At 32.6% G+C, this 21,763-nt stretch overlaps 1 protein-coding gene across 1 annotated transcript; it reads left to right on the top strand.

Moving 5' to 3' along the window:
• The first annotated feature begins 10,804 nt into the window (after window positions 1-10,804).
• On the top strand, window positions 10,805-17,583 carry LOC110020356 (glutamate dehydrogenase 2). Its single transcript, XM_020718426.1, has 9 exons — window positions 10,805-10,993; window positions 11,109-11,222; window positions 12,327-12,548; window positions 13,957-14,031; window positions 14,117-14,233; window positions 16,503-16,753; window positions 16,858-16,933; window positions 17,025-17,111; window positions 17,206-17,583. The coding sequence occupies exons 1-9, from the start codon at window positions 10,886-10,888 to the stop codon at window positions 17,389-17,391; spliced, it is 1,236 nt and encodes a 411-aa protein (XP_020574085.1). The 5' UTR covers window positions 10,805-10,885; the 3' UTR covers window positions 17,392-17,583.
• The last annotated feature ends 4,180 nt before the right edge of the window (window positions 17,584-21,763 follow it).

The raw sequence follows: 21,763 nt of genomic DNA on the forward strand, positions 1-21,763 counted from the left end.
TTAAACGAACCGAACACGAACACAAGCTTTGTTCGTTCGTGTTCGGTTCGTTTACACCCCTATATCCAACCACATCACAAAGATCTAAGGGGAGCCAGTACACGTGCAACATGTTGCACAATACAGGATTGAAGAGATTATTCGTTCCATGCTAAAGGATATAAAAGTAAGGTGGTCTAAGATATACTTGTGATGATGTTGATGTTGAAGATGATAATACCTATGAGGGTAATAATGATCATGATTAAACTCTTTTTTATTTTATTTTAATCATATAGAGGGTGTGCCCTTTATTATAATGGCATGTGATGTAGTATTTATTTTAAATGTTGATTAGAAATATATAAATATTGTTTGAGTTGTTGAGTTAGTTTAACATATGTTCTTATTCATGCTGTTTGATTTTATATAATGGCATGTGATGCAGTATTTATTTTAAATGTTGATTAGAAATATATAAATATTGTTTGAGTTGTTGAGTTAGTTTAACATATGTTCTTATTCATGCTGTTTGATTTTTATAATCATGTGAATTCATTCTGAATTTTTTTGTGTATGATTGTAATTTATTTTGTATGTTGCACGGGCTATACGTGGAAGATTGATCTTTTAATTATTTTGTGGCATAATTTTTACAACAAAAAACACGTTTTTACAAACGTATGTTTGTAAGAAACATGTCTCTTGTCGCAATATTGTGTTAAATTTTATGATCATGCTTCTGATTGTGAATCTAGCTGCTTGTGGCCAATTTTGCAATAATTTTGATTGTCTCAAGTTTTCATTTATCCTATAATGATCCCACATCAAATACAATGATCCGCCCCTTAATAGCCGTTTGAGTCAAACTTGACTCGAGCGAGTCAAATGGGCAAAGCTTATAGTAAGGATCATCGAATCAATTTTAGTTCCATGGAGGAAGTGATTTGAGTCATCCTATTTAGCTATCAATTTAATAAATAGTATGACAAAAAATGCTAAAATGTACAGCCTAAAACTTGAAAAGTTGACGAGTTTCCAAGTATTTTAGATAAAATTTTCATATCATAGAAATTATAAATTTTTAACTCTTGTTTGTAACACCACGCATTTTTTAAAAATTTTTTAGTGGCCCGAACTCCGTATCTATCATCTTGAGCATTGCTTAAACTAAACCTTACAAGCAAGTATTCCTTAATTTATCTAAGATCAGCTCAATACAACTATATAATGTGTAGATTTGTTTTCGTTTAGCCCGAAGTTGTTTCAACAGAAGGATAATTTTTTATCATTTTAGATCGCAAATGACAATATCTATTTCACATGTCTTTTAAAGAAGCATAGCTAAATGGTGAAGTTTCTTCAAATGAACCCTTAGCCTAACTTATTTGAAACTCTATCGCCGCTCAAATTCCAAAAAGAAAAAAAAAAATAGTATGTTACATATATATGACTTTAAAACTCGACTATTTGTGCGCTTTTTTGAATTTTGATAAATAGATAAATGAACTTTTATTGTTGAGATAAGCATCTAAATTGGACAAAACTTATTGATATCATTATTATCTTCATCTTCATCTTCATCCAAATCCAAACAAATCTAAATCAATCAATCATAAGAATAAATAAATATTTCTTAAGGTCACTCGGAGGGTTAGACATCTTCCTAGTCTAGTTTGCTCAATGGAATGAATGCCACAAGATCAAGATTATTCAATTATACTATGATCAAGGCATCAGAATATTTAAAAAAAAAAATCATGTGCAATTAATGGGGTTCAACTCCAATCAATTGATTGAATTTCCTATTTTCCAGAGCAAATGATTGTGGTGACCCTCAAAAAAATTTATAACTAGCATATACTTCTACACATTCAGGAGGCCAAAGGCAAACTTGAAAGAAGAATCAAGGAAAAAGAACTATTGGACTTAGAGATATTAAGAGAGACATTCAAAACAAAATGTTGGCATTCATCATTATCAACAAACCAAATGTCTCTTGCCACCAAAAATAATGACATCAGCTCTCATCAACAACATCAAAAGCTTCTTGTTGTTAACAAAGCTGACACATATCAACGTTCTTTTTTTTTTGGCCAATTATTATTAATTAATTTGACGATGACAAATGACAATAAGATCTACGTCAGTTGTCACCAATATGAACTACATATTTAATTGATTTAACAAAGTCAATATTTGTCTTCTTCACTGAGCATTGCATTAACTATTATCATTAAGGTCGATGTCCACCATCTCTATCAAATTGATGCATGTTGTTATCCACATCTCTTAGCACTATCATTGTTAAAAACGGTTTCGTTAGCGAAGAGGTTGAATTTCTGTTGCGTTACAGTGAACGCCCATGCTTGTGAAAGTTTTTCTTTAGTGAAGTGGCACCTGTCGAGTATTTTCCGAAACTGTTCGCCAGAACTATAACTTTTTGTCATTTTGGATCACGGAGGACCTTCTCTCTGTTCTACTAAAGTGCCTTTTAAAATAACTTCATTGAACAATGAAGCTAGTACAAACAAAGCCAAAGTTTCACATCATCAAAACTACAGCTGATGTCCACTATGGCCCCATCCTTCCTGTTTATAAATGATAGTAATTGTAATATAATATATAAATGATGAAAATGTCTAATTTATGATTACAAAAAGTCAATTTTTTTAATATTAAAATAAGAGTAATTTTTTTATGGAGTTGCTCGAAATATTATTTTTATTTTATCAACTTCATTTTTGTTATTTAAAAACGTGATCAGCCACATAAGCCGCTATGCGGAAAATCAACCGCGCTTATCTCTTTTGACAATTACGGCGACAGTGAGCTGTGATCGCATCGACAAAGTGGATGCAGAAGCTTGGCCCTGTCACACAAGCAATAGCACTAACATGTTCCTTGGGTGCACTAGAATCATGATGAACGTTGACCTCTCCCTTTAGAATTTAATAATAGCATTTTTAGTTTAAAGTATATAATCTTTCTTCAAAAGGTGTATGCGGAAACTTGACCCCGTCACTCAAGCAATAGCGCTAAAATGTTCCTTGGGTGCACTAGAATCGTGATGAACGTTGACCTCCTGTTTCTGAATTTAACACTAGCATTTTTAGTTTTAAAGTACATAAATTTTCTTCAAAAGGGGTGTGTGTGTGTGTGTGTGTTTGTATTAGTAATGGTCAGAGGCTATGATATGAGCTTCGGTCATCTCTCATGGGTCTATAATTCGAGTACCACACCTTACACTTGGAGGGAATCAAACCTCAGACTAGAGGGGTCTCACAACTGACAAACAGATGTCCGACCAACAGATCTGAATACGCGACACTTCAAAAGATGTATATATATATATATATATATATATATATATATGATGTCATAAATTCAAATTTACAATGTGATCCTCTTTCATTTATTCAATCCCAACCTGATATTCATCATGATGTTTTATACAAATGCTGATATATTATATAATGCTCTCCTCAACCGAGCCATTCAATAGATTAAGCTCTGATCAAAATTTAATATTGCATGCTTTGTTTTTTTTATTTATTTTTTTATTTTTTAGTCAATTAATAAGTTTAATTTTGTTTACTGCAACATAATTATATGAAGTTCATTAACTGTTATCTTTGAACCACATATAACTTGCAATATAATACTCCCGCATATATTAATGAGCCGCTCTGTATATAATTAGGTCATTATCAATGAGTGTGAGGCTATTTTTTGAGAGATATGCAAAAGTGAGATAATATAGTTTTTTTATCATATAAATTGGAAATAAATAAATTATCATGTGATAGCTTTTTTCTTGTTTATAATTTAACAAGTTGCATCTAATATAATTAAAAATTTTACTAAGACAATTGCAACTTTGAACTTGCCCAATATTATTAATTCTCAGAGGAGTGAAAGGCAAAATTTTCAAACCTCATATCTATTGTGACAGAGGTTTTATTGGTGGAATTTTTTGGACGAATTTCAGCCGATAATCCTTGCGACCGAACTAATATTTGTTTTTGTTTGGCTCGATTAAAAAACGAGTTAAAAAAGGTTATTTTTGCTTAACTCGTTTACTTAACAAATAAATCGAATATGAGTTACCTAATGAGTTGAACATGAGCTGTGTTGTTTTGATAGCTCTGTCCATAGTACTTTATTTTCAAAATTAAGTTATTTCATATTTTTAAAAATTTATAAATTAGAATTAGATTCAAAACATCTTATAATAAAAAAATTAATAGAATAATGACCACTATATTTCTAAAAAAAAGGATAGAGTTTTTTATATTATTTTTAAAAGAATTAGATTAAAATTTAGGGAAAATATGTATAAAAAAAATTTTGACTTTTTAATATATTTGACTTTTTAATAAAAATATACCAAGAATTCTGAATTTTTATTTTATTTTTAAGCATAAAAAGTGACACAAATAAAAAAAATGCAAAAAGGAAACAATTGAAATGGAGGATAATTTACATTCTATTAATATATTTTTCAAAATATGTAGCAAACTCGTGATATATGTTGGTTTTAAGAGAAAAATTATAGCTTCGTCATGTCAGTTAAGCCAAATTAGTACTCGGCTCCACGTCAACATTAGCTGTAAAATTAGCGTAAAAATTGTCAAATCCGAAGAAGATTTTTTTTTTCAAACAGTAAAATAAGGAGTTTTATCAGCCGTCAATGTGACGCGGAGACTCAACTGCGCTTATCCCTTCTATCACATTAGCACGTTGGCCAAAGTTTCGGATGAGGTCGCCGAGACATCGTTGACGCGGCGCCTTAACCGCGTCTTTCGCAAATTACTAAGCTAAATCAACTATATTAAAACATGTGTTATAATGCAGTTTATAAAAATGATAATCTTTTCATTGAAATAATTTTCTTATTCAGCTATTAATTTCCCGTTCAAATGCGTCGTACTTTTACTAGTTTTCATTCCACGATGCATTTTTCTTCGTTTGTCACAACAAACGTATGTTGGAGTTATCCTGTTGACAAGGCCATTACGTCGATCAAAAGAATAACTAGTATTGTATGATTTTGGGATCCTTGGATGCGCTTTGGTGGGAATTTGGCTCTCTTTTATTGTGTAAATATTTGTGATATAGTGATTATGGGTTTTTTTTTTTCCAAATTATATACATTACACGATTTGAATCGTGCACATTACTCTTTGTACTTATCTTTACAAAAATAAATAAATAAATTTCTAGTCTTTTCATGTTGAACTTTACTTATCTTTACAAAAAAAAATAAATAAATTTCTAGTCTTTTCATGTTGAACTTCCCTCCTAATCTTATAAGTATTTCTTCTAACTAGTTTTGGTTGATTTTTTTTTTTCCTTCGTGTTTGTAACTTATATCAATTTCATTTTATTTGTTTTACCTCAACGATTTTCGTCATTGCCCTAGTTCCTCAGAGCATCTTCCATTCAACACACCCTCTATGTATTGAAAGTGTGTGCTCATATAATAAGTTTCATTAAGTGTTTTTTTTATGTCATGTCCCAAGTGTTATGAGAAGATTACTTTGTCAAAATGATTGCGATGATTACAACTAAGGGTTGGGACCAAGCCCTTATCGTATATGCAATTGCTTGAAATCTTTGGGAGCTGAATGATACTTCAACATTGAATTTGTAATTGAAAGTTTTTTCTTATATAAATTTAATTATGAGAAAGAATTTGAACTTATTGTACCATCTATATCTAAATAGTGATTGCCGAGTTTCAAACCTAATAAAGTTGATACAATTGAAATTTTAAAGTTTGTTACTAATATTTGGCTCACCTTCATTTGTTAATTCCCAAGTAACTTCTAAATATAGCTCACTTTATATCTTAGTTAATATTCATTTTTTTATGCATTTCCTCCTTCTAGATTATATCTCTTGGAATCATAATGACCAAGAAATTCAATAATATATAATTTATGAGTGAAAACTAAAAACATGTCCTGCTTATAATACATTTACAAAAAAACACATCACATTGTCTTAAAATTTTGGTATCTATGCCACATCAATGTGTGATTTTTACCATAACTTAAGAAAATGCTTGACCCACACTAAATGAATTACTAGCTTGTCATGACATCGTAAACCCCAAAATCCCCATTGTTATAATTGTTGCTCATGATCGTTATCTACATACCTTCAACCTCTTTAAATCCATATTCTTCTTATTCCTCTTTCATTAGTAAGTAGACTTGATTTTTCTCTCCCTTTTATTATTGACTATATTGTGTAAATTATAATTTCTCACATGGAAAAATGACCCTCCTTTCCTATAGAAGCCCTATTGAACTTTCTGACACATTATATCTTTATTTGACACCTTTTATAAATTCTTTCCATCACCTAACAAAAATAACTTTTAAACTACCAACACATCATAGACCTCAATTGCCCTTTATAAATGTGGAAAATCTAGATAAAAGCTCTCAGTAATTTCTTCTCAAAATTAAATAATTGCTTATGTGCTTTCCAATCATATCATTTTGAAATGAAAAATTTAAAATGGGAGCATGAGGTTCATGATTTCTCTATAGTATTTAAATCAAATATGAGTCAAATATTAGATTTGCTGAGCTTAAAAATTTTTAATTTAAAAATATTTTTAAAAATGGCCTTTAAAAAAAATTGTCTAGCATTTTCAATCACAAAAGCTTAAAAACTCCTAACATAAACCCCACTTGGGTTACAAGCTGACATCTACAATTTAAATATTATAAGATCATATTTTTAAATAATGTGGGACAAAAAAATTATTATGATTTTATTATTTTTATTACTCTATTTTTACTTATCCGAAATAAAGGAAAATTTGGTGCAAATTTTTGAAAAAGATTTGCGTCAATAACAGGTAGAGCACGGTCAAGTTTCAAAATCTAATATGATTTCTTAGTTGACCCAATATGAGATAATTTTACGAAGCCTTAAGACAAACATAGTCCTATAAGTGAATTAAGTAATTAGCATAAACTTCTGTGATTTAAAGAAAGAAGTTATGATAACCATTGAATCTCTCTCTCTCTCCCTCTCACTCACTCTCTCTCTCTCTCTCTCTCTGTGTGTGTGTGTTTCTGTCGATGTCTGCTCTCTTCCCTCCCTCACCATCTCACCCCTCATCTCTCTTTTCGTTTGTCTTTCACTCTTCTACAATTGCCTAAATGCAATCACATAAGGTCTATCACTTTTTTATAATCATTTGACAATAATCATCATTTTTCATGAATTATAATGATTTTATCAATTTGGGGAGCAAAATTATCACTCACAATGGTGTCGGGCAATTGCCACGACAGCCATCACCATTGTCCAGTTATTGTCCTACGGTTGATACCTTTGTTATTGTTAAACGACCGTTGTTTGACCAACTTCATTGTCATAGGATCATTGTCATTGACAACACTTGAACCCCTACCATAATAGCCTAACCAAAGACATTGTTGTCACTAATGTTAGATCACCATATCTAGTTATTGTTTTCGGGCCATCATCGCTCGATCAATATCGTTAGACCACAACCATTGTTGTTGGAATATCAATCCCTACTGAGAGGGCAGCTTTGATCATCACCACCAGGTCATCAACATCTCATTGGTGTCGAGCCATTGCCTTCAACGTCATCATGTCACTCTTGTCACTGTTAGCCATCATCGCTTTACCTTATTCTCGATCTTCGACAACATTGACATTTGTTGTCCATCATATTGCTCTCATTGTCAATCTTTCATCACAGTAGAATGGTCACTACCACTTTCCCAACGTGTTCTCGCCACTACTCCGTTGAAATTTAAATTAGTTGTCAACCCCCGTTTGTGTACTATTGATCTTAGCTACTCAAGGGACAAAATCTTATACATTACAAAAAAGTAGTGAATTTATTTTGACTGAGTCATACCTTATAGTTTTTTTTTTCATTTTATTTTAGATTCTCCACAGAAAAACTCATAATGTCTTTTATGTCAATTTTTTTTTATCTGTATGTGAATCGGATTTACATAAAACACTAAAACATTAATATATTATTCTACTGTCCTGAATTTAACAGCACAAAACAAATATGTTATACATAAAAAATGCGACCGCACGAATATTGAGAAATTTCGATGGGTCTCGCTTAAAGGACACCAAAGAGCTGCATCAGAATAGCCAAAAGATAAAGGCGTCAAGAGTAGTTTTCCTTTAGTTGGAACTCTTAGTTGATCAAATGAAAACAAAATCAAATGAAAGAACACGAGGCATCTAATTCGAGGGATAACCATTTGTAGCCAACTCAACTAATTTTTGTATTCTTCACAAAGATGGCAAAAGAGTACCCAATTGAATATCTTTCTAAACCTATAAGAAAGCCAATGAGAGTTGCCCATTAGATTACAGTGATACACTCTCTGGTTGACGGTCTAAGTTCAACTTAACAACATAAGGCTTCTATCGAGTATTCTAATGAAAAGCTAACCGACGATATTTCAGTCGATTGAAGATCTTTCATCCGACCGAATGACTCTTAGACAATCGAATGGCAACATCAACAAGTCATTAAATGCCCTTTTATGTGCAGTTATGAATACAAAACAGTGTTAGCATCACTTATGAATATTAAAAAGTCGCAGAGCCAGTTATAATATGAATAAGTGTAATAATGACTTATAACATACATATTAAAATAAAGATAAACATGTAACTTTGTTATATACCCCTTGAACTGTAAATTGAGGGTAATTTCTTCAATAAAGGACTACTAGTTTACTTTCTCATAACTAATCTTGTTGTGCACACTATTTTTCTTTCTTCCTCTGTCTCTTACACTATTTTTCTTTTTCCCTCTATCTCTCTTGCTTCTCTCATCTGTTTTATACATTGGGTGTGATCTTTTAGATTTGTGTGCCTATCACTCGATCCCGCAGGCAGACTTGAATTTGTGACCCTCGGGGACTCACGACTGACAAAGTAACTGTCAACCAAAAAGCCACGACTATATATGTAACGAATCAAACTTAACTGAACATATTTTTGTTTGTGTTTAGCTTATTCCTAAACCGAACTAAAAAATATTGCTCGTGTTTTTCTCATTTGCTTCAAAACAAGTCGAACACAAACTGTTCCTGAACCACTAGTTTTTTCATGGCCCAGAACATGGACCAACAAGCCCTTTAATTATGCCTTCCATTTACTTTTTATTACTTAAGATACACATAATATACCAAATGAAAAAATAATATAAATAATATACAATTTTTCCATGTCGACTATCGGTTGTAAAAACATGATAAAATATAAAGTGAATGGCAGGGCCCAACTGCTATGCTAATAGAGACTATAATGTCTTTAGTTTATCAAACCCGATTTAAATAAGCTGCAAATCAACCAACTCTACACATAAAAATGAAAAATAAATGTATCTATACCGTGATATACAGAAGGTATTGTTATTTCGTCCCAAATAATACCGCCCGAATATAACCTGCACAAGTAAAGTCTATTTATTTACGTAGAATTATAACGCCTTTTAATTCGAAAGGTGCCAATTTGGGGAAAAATTTGGGTACAATAGACGTACGTAGCACTGCTTACGATTTCAAGGTTATAAGGAGGGTATAAGGGGGTTATACCCGTGTTATAACCCCTTGTAACCTCCATGTAACCTAGTGTAACATACTTGTAACCTACAAATAAGTTCTGCGGGTTATACTCGTGTTATAACCCCTTGTAACCTCCATGTAACCTAGTGTAACATACTTGTAACCTACAAATAAGTTCTGCACTTCTGTTATCATATATTAAGAATTTATTAGTAGGTGACAGGTAAGTTATAAAATATTACATGCAGGTTACAAGAGGTTATACCACAGATATAACCCTTTATACTCTCGATATAATCTTGAAAACGTACGCAGTGCTGCTTACGTCTATCGTACACAATTTTTTCCTCAATTTATACCCTAAAATATAAAATAAAAAATCAGCCGAGCCGAGGTTAATTATAATTTAATTCAAAATTCAAATTCATATTGAATTCCAACTAAACTTGAAATAAATTAATTATTTTATTAAAAAAAATTCGTGTATTAATTATGTTCACAAAAAAATCTAAATATTCCAATTTTTATTTCTGCCGGTATAATGAACTTGAAGGATATTCGAAAAATTAACAAAAATAACTTTAACTTTATTAAAATTCTAAGGTAAATATAGCAAAAAATTTAAATTTATATCACATTATTCTTATTATTTATGCAGCTAACAACAAAAATTTAATATTTATATTTTTAACACCTCGTGCAATAATAATAATTTTGTTGTAATATAAAAAATTTAAGTGTTGCGTATCTAAATATGTAAAATTTGATATTAAATATGTAAATATACAAGAATCACGTGCTAGATTTTGATACCTAAATGCTCTCATATAATAAACATAATTTATTAAGATAAATTTTTAAATTTGAGGATTATTTACAAACATATCACCTAATTCATACATATTTACATAGCTAACACCCAAAAATCACTCAAATTCTTTTACATCAGATCAAAAATATAATGATTTTAATTTTCTTAAAAGTCACATGGACCGTAAAATAAGGTGGCATGTAGGTAAAGATTGGACTTTGGGCGCTTGATATTATGAATACATATAAATTGAGTGGTATTTATGTAATCTTTCCTAATTTAAATCTTGCCTAAACAAATTTAATAATAACTCCGACTGGAAATTTACTATTCGTCGACTTCATGGTGGACAACATGGTACTTTCCTTGCTGGAGATTGTTCCCCTCATAGATTGCTATAAATATTTGCTTCGTTTCGTCTCTCTCGCCGATCTACCTCTCCGCTTTCGTCTCTGTTTGCAGATCTTCCTTTTTTAATCTGTTGAAGTCTGCAGAGATGAACTCCTTGGTTGCGACCAGCAGAAACTTTCGCCAGGCGGCGAGAATCCTTGGTCTCGACGCTAAGCTCGAGAAGAGTCTTTTGATTCCTTTTCGGGAGATCAAAGTAGGGAATCGATCCCATACATTTCTCATTAAGTCTAGATGTCTTGAATTCCTTTTTTTTTTTTTAATGTTTCTGAGATTGCTGGATGTTTATCTTCTTGTGCGCGTGTCTGTAGGTGGAGTGTACGATTCCGAAAGATGATGGTACTTTGGCTTCGTTTGTTGGATTTAGGGTTCAACATGATAATGCCCGTGGCCCGATGAAGGGCGGGATTCGATATCACCCAGAGGTAGTAAGATGTGTTTCTATTTTTCTTTTCGTTTTAGTTTTTAGTTTGTTATTGTGGATGTGGATTTAAGTATCGATCGAAATTGGTGGGATTATGTGACTGGGGTTTTTAGGGATTAGAACTTTTGGTCGATTCGGTGAGATTTTGTTGCTCGTGTCTTAGCAGTTCTCTTTTGTTTGGAAAAGTTGGGAGCAATTTGTCTTATTATAGTTTTGGACGGTTCTGAAGAGAAAAAGTTGGGAATATGTCAAAGCATGACTGTGCGTTTTATTTAAGATGTGTTTGGCCGGTTTGTGTTTATTAAGATAAGTTGTTTATTCAAATTGTGGACCTCGGGGTTTGACTCTCATTCTCTCTTTAGTGTAAAAAATCAACTGCATTGGTCAAAGCATGATTGTGCGTTTTATTTAAGATGTGTTTGGGCGGTTTGTGTTTATTAAGATAAGTTGTTTATTTGAAATTGTGGACCTCGGGGTTTGACCCTCATTCTCTCTTTAGTGTAAAAAATCAACTGCATTTTTCGATGAGCTGTTCAAGCACAATTTTCAAAATGCCGCCCCCAAAGCTAATGAGAAGTATAAAACCTCTTAGGGAGTGAATATTTTAGAACAAAAAGTTGGAAGCTTTCTCACTGTTATGTTTTATATATTAGAGTAGGATTAGCTATCGATATATGCAGCTTGTTAATTAAAATGATTTTAAACGTGACTAAGAAATTTTTTCCTAGTTTTGCATGACATTTTTTTAAAATATATTATTCTCTTCTTCCTTTCGTTCTAAAAGACAAAACCTTTGCTAGGTTCTTATGATATTATTGTTTATATTCATTCTGATGCAGCTCTTAACTGGAAAAAGTTTACTATTCTTAGAGATCCAGTAAATAAAATTCCTCATTTTAGACAAATTCGGTCACCAAATGAGTATAAGTTGAAGAAAATTCTGTGAAGTTTGGGCTTTTTCTTCAGCTTCCTTTTGCCATGCTCATAATGTTTCTGCTGATCAGACTCTGTACAAGTTTTTGTTTTTTTTTTACTTGATACTTATTATAATTGTTTAAGTGATTTAATCTCCTGATTGGATTCAAAATTTTTACATTTTAATCAGGTTGATCCAGATGAGGTAAATGCTCTTGCTCAGCTTATGACATGGAAAACAGCTGTTGCAGACATACCATATGGCGGAGCAAAGGGTGGGATTGGTTGCAATCCTGATGATTTAACCAAAAGCGAACTGGAACGCCTCACCCGTGTGTTTACTCAAAAAATTCACGATTTAATTGGATCTCACGCTGATGTTCCAGCTCCAGATATGGGAACTAATGCACAGGTCTTTTATGTTCACTATTGATTTACCACATACAATTGTTTTATATCGAGTCTGTAGTTTAATTTGCGTACTTAGGACTTCTAATTGTGCGGTTCATTTTAGTTTGGATCCGTTTTACTTTCCTTATCCTTTTGTTTTATTTTGTTTTTGTTTGGGTTCTAGTTTCATTTAAAACAAAATTATACTTCGAAGTTCTACTTCTTTATTGTCTTTAAAAACAGAAGATGGAAAATATGTTTGGAAAAATGGTCGGAAAATAAAATTAATTTTTATTTTTTTAGTATAATTTTGTAATTAATTTATAATTATTTTCATTTTAGAATTATTATCTTTATAAATCTTTATTTTGGCGCTTTTAATATATGTTGACATCATAATCACAAATTAGTTATTAAATTCTTAGGTTAATCAATAGTTTAATTAATTGATAAGTTTTAATTGTTGTAAAAATAAGCTTAATTAATTTTTAAATGAATGATTTTGATTAAGATCATACATAATTCCTATTAAAAGCTTAATAAACAGTTAATTATAATTTCATGTGCTTGATTGATTAATTAATTATAAAATGCTGATTGAGATAAATAGAAACTTGGAAAACTTTAATGATCATAGTTAATACCTTAAATATTCGTTAATTAGACTTGACAAATAGTTTATCAATTCGTATGATTATGTATGAATTTCTCACTTCAATCATAGATACCATTATTAAATATTTGTAAGATATCAATAATTTTAATTAGGATCCGACAGACTCTTTAAATCAAATAAATAATTTATTAATCAATGGCTGATGAATTCAAGAATTAATAATCTTAAGATCTATTAATTATCTTTATTAAATAGAAATAAAGTTTAGCTCGAATTAGTTTATTTGATTATTAATGATTGATTATACTGACTAATAAGTCAAGTAATTAGTTATATTTTGGTCATATTGTAGTGATTAAAAAATATATAATTTAATGATTATAATTAAAGATCTAATTAGTTTTGTAATTTTTTAATAATAATTACATCAAATAATTATTGCATAAGTTAATTATTAAATTTATAATAATGAAAATTGAAAGTTATGAAACCTTATATAACTATTACATAAATTACTACTATTAGTCTTATTAATATCCAATTAGCACAATTTTCTCCATGTAGCCTGACTAATTTAAACAATCACTTATGCACCTTCAAAACCAAACGATAACACTCATATAGATATTTTCATACTTTGAAGTAACAAGTCACTTTGTTTACAATAAAATAAAATGGAAATATGTTTAACAAATATTTTCTGACTCGGACTTTTAAAAAAAAAATTATATTAAATTAAATTAGAGTGAATCTAAGCATGGTTTTTTTTTTTAATTTTTTTTTGCTTTTTCTTACTTGTGCCATTCCATCTTAGACTATGGCGTGGATATTGGATGAGTACTCCAAATTTCATGGTCACTCCCCAGCTGTTGTTACGGGAAAGCCAATAGTGAGTGTTTGATTTGTGTGGCTATTTTTTAGTATATAAAAAGCCTTAATTGAGCCAACTGTAAACTAGTTTTTCATATGTGCAGGATCTTGGTGGTTCACTGGGCAGGGATGCTGCTACTGGACGCGGAGTTGTTTTCGCTACTGAGGCTCTGTTGGCTGAACATGGGAAATCCATCAAAGGATTGACATTTGTTATACAGGTGAGTTGTATTTTAATTTCGTTTTGTTATTTCTTATATACCTCCATATTATAATTCATCATCGATTGCAAACATTTATTTGTTACAACAAAAGCTTTGCCGTGCCAGAAAAATTCCCAAGAGGATATTGTGATCTTCTCAATGTTAAAATTACTAGGCATCCTCCATATTATAATTCGTCATCTATTGCAAACATTTATTTGTTACAACAAAAGCTTGGCCGTGCCAGAAAAATTCCCAAGAGAATATTGTGATCTTCTCAATGTTAAAATTACTAGGCACGCATGCAATAAAACAGAGTAGATTTTTCTTACATAGAATATCTTGATGGGAAAAAATTATGTGGTCCCCCCCCCCTTTTTCTTACATTGAATATTATAATTCATCATCGAATGGTCAAAGAATCTTAGTACACTGGTGCCTTAAAGGCAAGTAAATTAAAATGTTGATGATGGTAGTGTCGTGCGACAGTTATTGCCAGTAGTTAATGTTATCAGAATGATTGATGTGTTCATAGTGATAATTTGGGAATCTGTGGGAGTGCACACCCCCGAAATGCCAATAATGCTTTGATACAAAGGCATCAATAGTATGGAAGGTGTAAGTGGTGGCAGAGATAGGCTTAATAATAGTTGCATGCGATAGGCTCAAAGTTGATAGCCATGGCATCCCTGATAGTGCAGTGTCTTGCTAGCTTGGAGGTGACGATATTGGGAGGCTTGAAGGTGTAGTTGAGTCAAACCTAAAAGTGGAGCTTGCAGTTGGCCTTGATGTAATTTGAGCAGTGATCTTGAAAATGATGGTGGTGATGAACACAAGGGTGGAGGCTATGATTGACTAATTGAATTGTGGAGATAGCAGCAAGCCCTGAAGTGGCTGAATGACAAGCTTGATGCTAAAAGTTGTGATGAATCTCGGAGTGGTTGTTTTTTCTAGCCCAAAGGCATGATACTGACCAACTCAAAGGTGAAAATGATAAGTTCAAAGGAAATAGCTTATAAAATATAGAACTAGCAATTTCAATGTGGAAACTGACAATGCAAATACCTTCATCGGTTGCCAATGTCGAAACCTTGCAAGCCCGAATTTTTTTTTCTCTGCTACAAGAGTTCAACTTGACCTGTAATTCTTTTTTTTTTTTTTTCATTTTCTTTTCTTCTGTTGTGTGACTTTATTTTTGTAATTGGATGCTAGACTCCTCTTCAAATAGGCCCTTATATAGATAGGAGGAACACAAGGACAAAGAAACTCAAATAGACACACATTCTAAACATCCAAAATCTTTCTAAAAATACGAAACCTCCAAGCCCTAAAATAACCCAAATCGTATCTAAGAATAAGAGAGAAATCACTTAACAATTCATCTGGATTTAAAAAAAAATATTGAAATAATAATCTCCACATCACTAAACAGTGTTGAACACTTTGGTCAGTGATCTGAAAATACTATGATGTCGACAATTAAGTTTGAACCTCTTTGGTGGTGTTGGGTTCAATGTTTTGTGTTCTGTATTAATAAATTGTGAGGAGCTTCATGGCCTTTTCATTTTGATATGGCAAGGATATGAACGAATGTTCGGGAAGAATCTCATCCAACTGTTCCTGTCTTCAGTGGAGGATTTTGAAACAAATGGCTTACAACAACGTGCTTATAAGTGGTCATAGTACTTAAAAGAAGATATGAAGTTTCTAGATCATCATGACCAAATGATACATAATAATTTCAATGGAGAGGAGGTCACTGACATGCTTCTCATCAGAGCTTCATTGCCGTGGGGGAATGATAACAGAACTACCATTCACCTGAGTTTACTTGATCCGTTGGAGTTTATGTGAACTCCAATCAAGCGCTTTGGCACTTATTTATTATTGTGCTATGACCTTGATATGCTTTTATAGGCTCCTTAAAATCCATTTTTTACATCAAAATTGTGTATGATTTGATCAATTCTATTAAACCCAACAACGTTTTACTATTATGATCTACAACGAAGAAAGAGTGATGGCTTGATTCATTTAACAAGAACTATACCTTCTTAATTGCATTAGAATCTCAAAATCCGTCACGCCTAATGTCGAAGCAAATTCATGCTCTTTATCTTGTTGTCTAATTCAGTGAACCATAACTTCAAACATCTGTTCATCATGCATCATCTGTAATACCTAATTATGCTTTTCTTTGAAATAGGGTCAGATAAAAATGTGCTTCTCTTGCAGCACATGTTAAAACACTGAAGCCTTCTCTTCTCTCCATTCTTTATACTTTCAGGGATTTGGCAACGTCGGTTCATGGGCTGCAAAATTCATTCATGAGAGTGGTGGAAAGATCATTGCTATCAGTGATGTATCTGGAGCAATAAAAAACCCTAGCGGCATAAATATTGAAGATCTACAGAATCACATATCTTCCGGTGGGGTTTTGAAAGATTTCAATGGTGGAGATGCCATGGATTCCAATGAGTTACTTACACATGAATGTGATGTTCTCATTCCTTGTGCCTTGGGTGGAGTCCTCAACAGGTTCCACACTACTAGAAGTTTTGGTTATATATATATTTCTGATTTGATTTCTAGAAATACATGAGGTGTAATCTAACTCCGCCATCAATTTTCCATTTTGAAAGGGAAAATGCTGCTGCTGTGAAGGCCAAATACATAATTGAAGCTGCGAATCATCCCACTGATCCTGAAGCAGATGATGTAACTCATGCATCATAGTTTAAAAAAATCTGCTTCATACAGCAAAATTATGGAATTTTTTATCTTATTGCCTCAAAATTCTTTTTTGCAGATATTTGCAGAGAAAGGAGTGCTAGTACTGCCTGATATCTATGCCAATGCAGGCGGTGTAACCGTGAGCTACTTCGAGTGGGTTCAGGTAATGAACCCTAAACTTTATATGATATTAACACAAATAAGCAAGAAAAAACAATTGAAATTGAATGGTGTTTCTCCTCCTCCAATTATTGAAGAATATTCAAGGATTCTTGTGGGATGAAGAGAAGGTGAACACTGAGCTCAAGAGATACATGCTGACTGCTTTCAAGAACATCAAGGGGATGTGTAAATCTCATGATTGCAATCTTAGGATGGGGGCCTTCACTTTGGGGGTGAATCGAGTCGCCCGAGCCACAGCTTTGCGTGGATGGGAGGCTTAGGAGAATGATGATTAGCTTCTATATTTATTGGTCATAGAGTTATGAATCACCAAGTCAAGCGGCATTTGTTTTGGAGTTCATGTATGTTTAATAACTAGTTAAGTGCTTGTAATCCATCATTGGAGTGTTGAATGAGCTAAAAAGCTTATGAATGTTGCCTATTTAAGGCCATGTTTGGTTTAGGTTTTTTTTTTCTTTTTTTTTTTTTTTTTTTTTTTTTTTTAATTAGTAATGTATTTGACGTATGTTGTGTTATTTTGTAATAAAATGTGTTTTGAGTTGGTGTCACCTCAAATAATTATTTTGGGTTGTTTACGTACATAGCACTCGAAACATTGTTATTTATAAATCTAGCATTCTTTTTCATCTATGTTTAAAATTCTTACTCAAATATCAAAATTCATTATAAAATGCTAATTCATATTTATCATTATCAAATTCTCAATGGTTTAATCTTGGCACACGCAACTACAATTCAGTAGTTCAAAAATATCAATCGGTTTAAGATTTTATAAATAATAATGTTTCGATTGCTTTGTAGGTAATTATAAATCTAGCACCCGAAGCCTTGATAATTTGACTACGTAGGTCTGACGTATGAAAAATCTCTTAAATGTCTTTGTGGTGTTTTAAATTGTTGTGATGACTCACAATTATTGGAGTAAGGCAATATTATGACTGTAATTCTATAAACTGTTGTTAAATAATGAAAGAAGGTTTCTTATTGGTAAACATATCTACTTGAGGAAGACTAATTAGTTATAAATAATGAGGGGTGCATGTTGAGAGGGTTGAAGGGGAATGAAAATAGTTTGTTAGAGTGAGGTAATGAGAGGTTTTATAAAATTGAAGAGAGGATCTTGGAAATCTTGTTTCGGGTTGATGTGAGAGAGAGATGACAAGAGAGCTCATCAATCGGTTTAAGATTTTATAAATAATAATGTTTTGATTGCTATGTAGGTAATTATAAATCTAGCACCCGAAGCCTGAAGCCTTGCCTTGATAATTTGATTACGTAGGCCTGACGTGTGAAAAATCTCTTAAGTGTCTTTTTGGTGTTTTAAACTGTTATGATGACTCACAATTATTGGACTAAGACAATAGTATGACTGTAATTCTATAAACTGTTGTTAAAGAATGAAAGAAGGCTTCTTATTGGTGAACAGATCTACTTGGGGAAGCCTAATTAGTTATAAATAATGAGAGGTGCATGTTGAGAGGGTTGAAGGGGAATGAAAACAATTTGTTGGAATGAGGTAATGAGAGGTTTTATGAAACTGAGGAGAGGATATTGGGAATCATGTATCGGGTTGATGAGAGAGAGAGTATGACAAGAGAGCTCATAATCGGTTTAAGATTTTAAGATTTTATAAATAATAATGTTTCGATTGCTATGTAGGTAATTATAAATGTAGCACTCGAAGCCTTCATAATTTGACTACATATGCCTGACGTGTGAAAAATCTTTTAAATGTCTTTGTGGTGTATTAAACTGTTGTGATGACTCACAATTATTGGACTAAGACAACAGTATGACTTTAATTCTATAAAATGTTGTTAAGGAATGAAAGAAGGCTTCTTATTGGTGAATAGATCTACTTGGGGAAGACTAATTAGTTATAAATAATGGGGGTGCATGTTGAGAGGGTTGAAGGGGGAAAACAGTTTGTTGGAGTGAGCTAATGAGAGGTTTTATGAAACTAAGCAGAGGATCTTGGGAATCTTGTATCAGGTTGATGAGAGAGAGAGTATGACAAGAGAGCTCATCTCTCAGTGATAAAATTGTGTAACCTTGTTGATTGCCTTAGTGAATTGGTGTTTTTTCCCTTCTCGTGGATGTAGGTCTTATGGACCGAACCACGTAATCCTTTGTGCTCTTGGTAACATTCTTGTTTTCTTGTTCTGTGTTCTTTAAGCTAGCATTCGGTTCTTTTTGTTGCTCTCGGATAGTTTCCATTGTTGTTTGATTGGTAGATACATCAACAAGTGATACCGTCTGTGGGAAAACCAGACTAAGATAATGGGATCTACCAAGTTAGACCACGAAAAATTCACCGGAAAGGATGACTTTGGCTTGTGAAGAGTCATGTTGAGAGCCTTGCTTGTACAACAGAGCATTGTGGAAGAACTGCAAGGACCAGCTGTGTTGCCTGTTGAGATGCCCGAGAAAGAAAAGAACATTATCTTGGATAAAACTCATAGCATGATAATTTTGAGCCTGGGTGATAAAGTTTTGAGGGAAGTGTCAAGGGAGACAATGACTCAGACACTCTGGACTAAACTTGAACTGCTCTACATGACGAAATCCCTGGCCAACAGACTCTTCTTGAAGCAACGTTTGTATTCCTTCAAGATGTATGAAGGAAAATCAATCTCAAAGCAGATTGTGAGTTTAACAAGATTATAGATGATCTTGAAAATATCAACATCAAAATGGGAGACGAGGATAAGGTGTTGTTGTTGCTAAACTCCATTTCCAAGAGTTACGAGCACTTCAATGATGCAATGCTCTATGGAAGGGTGCAAACAATTTCGCTAGAAGAGGTTCAATCGTTGATCAGAGCTAAAGAACTTTAAAGAAAACATGACTTGAATGAGGAAATCAACGAAGATGGTCTTACCGTCTTACCATTAGAGAAAAATTAGACAAGAAAGATTTAAGAAATGGTCATAACAAATCAAGATCGAGATAAGGAAAAAAGAGCAAAAATCGGTTATCAAAGGGACCTTTCAAATGTTATCATTGCCACAAGGAAGTTCACTTCAAGAAGAACTGTCCTGACAGGAAGAAAAAATATTAAGAAAAGCCAAAAGAATCAGGATAAGCAAGTGTAGCCTCTGATAATTTAGCTGGTGCTTTGATAATTACTGAGTCTGAATCAAGCAAGGAGTCAATTCTTGATTCAGGCAGCTCCTTCCATGTGTCTCCTCATAAAGATTGGTTTGAGACACTCCAATTGGTCAACAGTGGATCAATATTGCTTGGAGACAACAAAACTCGCAGGGTTGTTGGCACTGAGACAATCAGGATAATGATGTTTGATGGAGCTAAACGAATACTGTAAAATGTATGGTATATACCATAACTTAAAAGAAATATGATTTCTTTAGGTATGTTGGAACCAAGTAGCTATTCTTTTAAGGCTGAAAATAGTTGTATTAAAGTAACTAAAGGCTCTTTAATTGTAATGAACGGAGTTAGAAATAATGGTCTATATTCACTAATCGAAGGAACTGTAATTGGTAACTTTTCTAATGTTATTCAATCTGAAAGTAACATGCTCACAAAGGTTCTAGCTGCTGCTAAGTTCAGATATTGTCTGGACTTAATGGACTCTACTAAAGTTTAATAGCCCGTTGTGGCTGAGAAGATGGAATCATCATCATGCAATTTTGTAATTGAGAGTCAAGGTGGAGAATTATTGCGATGACTCACAATTCTTGGACTAAGGCAATGTTATAAGTGTAATTCTAACAACTGTTGTTAAAGAAGGAAATGAGGCTTCTTATTGGTGAACCGATCTACTTGGGGAAGGCTCGTTAGTTATAAATAATGAGGGATGCACATTGAGAGGGTTGAAGAGGAATGAAAATAGTTTGTTAGAATGAGATAAGGAGAGATTTTATGAAACTGAGGAGAAGATCTTGGGAATCTTGTATCGGGTTGATGAGAGAGAGAGTATGGCAAGAAAGCTCATCTCTCAATGATAATGTTGTGTAACCTTGTTGATTGCCTTAGTGAATTAATGTTTTTTCCCTTCCCGTGGATGTACTTCTTATGGATCGAACCACGTAATCCTTGGTGTTCTTGGTTGCATGCTTGTTTTCTTGTTCTGTGTCATTTAAGCTAGTATTTGGTTCTTTGTGTTGCTCTTGGTTAGTTTCTATTGTAGGGTGATTGGTAGATACATCAACATAAACTAAAATTTAAAAAAAAAAAAATCTAATTTGAAGTACAGAGTATAATCCACTTTACCAATTGAGAACAAACGATAATGCTCAAGTTTCTTCTCCCTAAGGCTTTATACAAAGTTCTTGATCTGTTACACATTTATTTTGTAGCTATTTTTTTCAACTCTACATGAATCAGGATAAGCAAGTGTAGCCTCTGATAATTTAGCTGGTGCTTTGATAATTACTAAGTCTGAATCAAGCAAGGAGTCAATTCTTGATTCAGACAGCTCCTTCCATGTGTCTCCTCATAAAGATTGGTTTGAGACACTCCGATTGGTCAACGGTGGATCAATATTGCTTGGAGATAACAAAACTCGCAGGGTTGTTGGCATTGAGACAATCAAGATAATGATGTTTGATGGAGCTAAACGAATACTGCAAATTGTATGGTATATACCATAACTTAAAAGAAATATGA

Source organism: Phalaenopsis equestris, unplaced genomic scaffold (genome assembly GCF_001263595.1).
Source record: "Phalaenopsis equestris unplaced genomic scaffold, ASM126359v1 Scaffold000094, whole genome shotgun sequence".
NCBI lineage: Eukaryota > Viridiplantae > Streptophyta > Magnoliopsida > Asparagales > Orchidaceae > Phalaenopsis > Phalaenopsis equestris.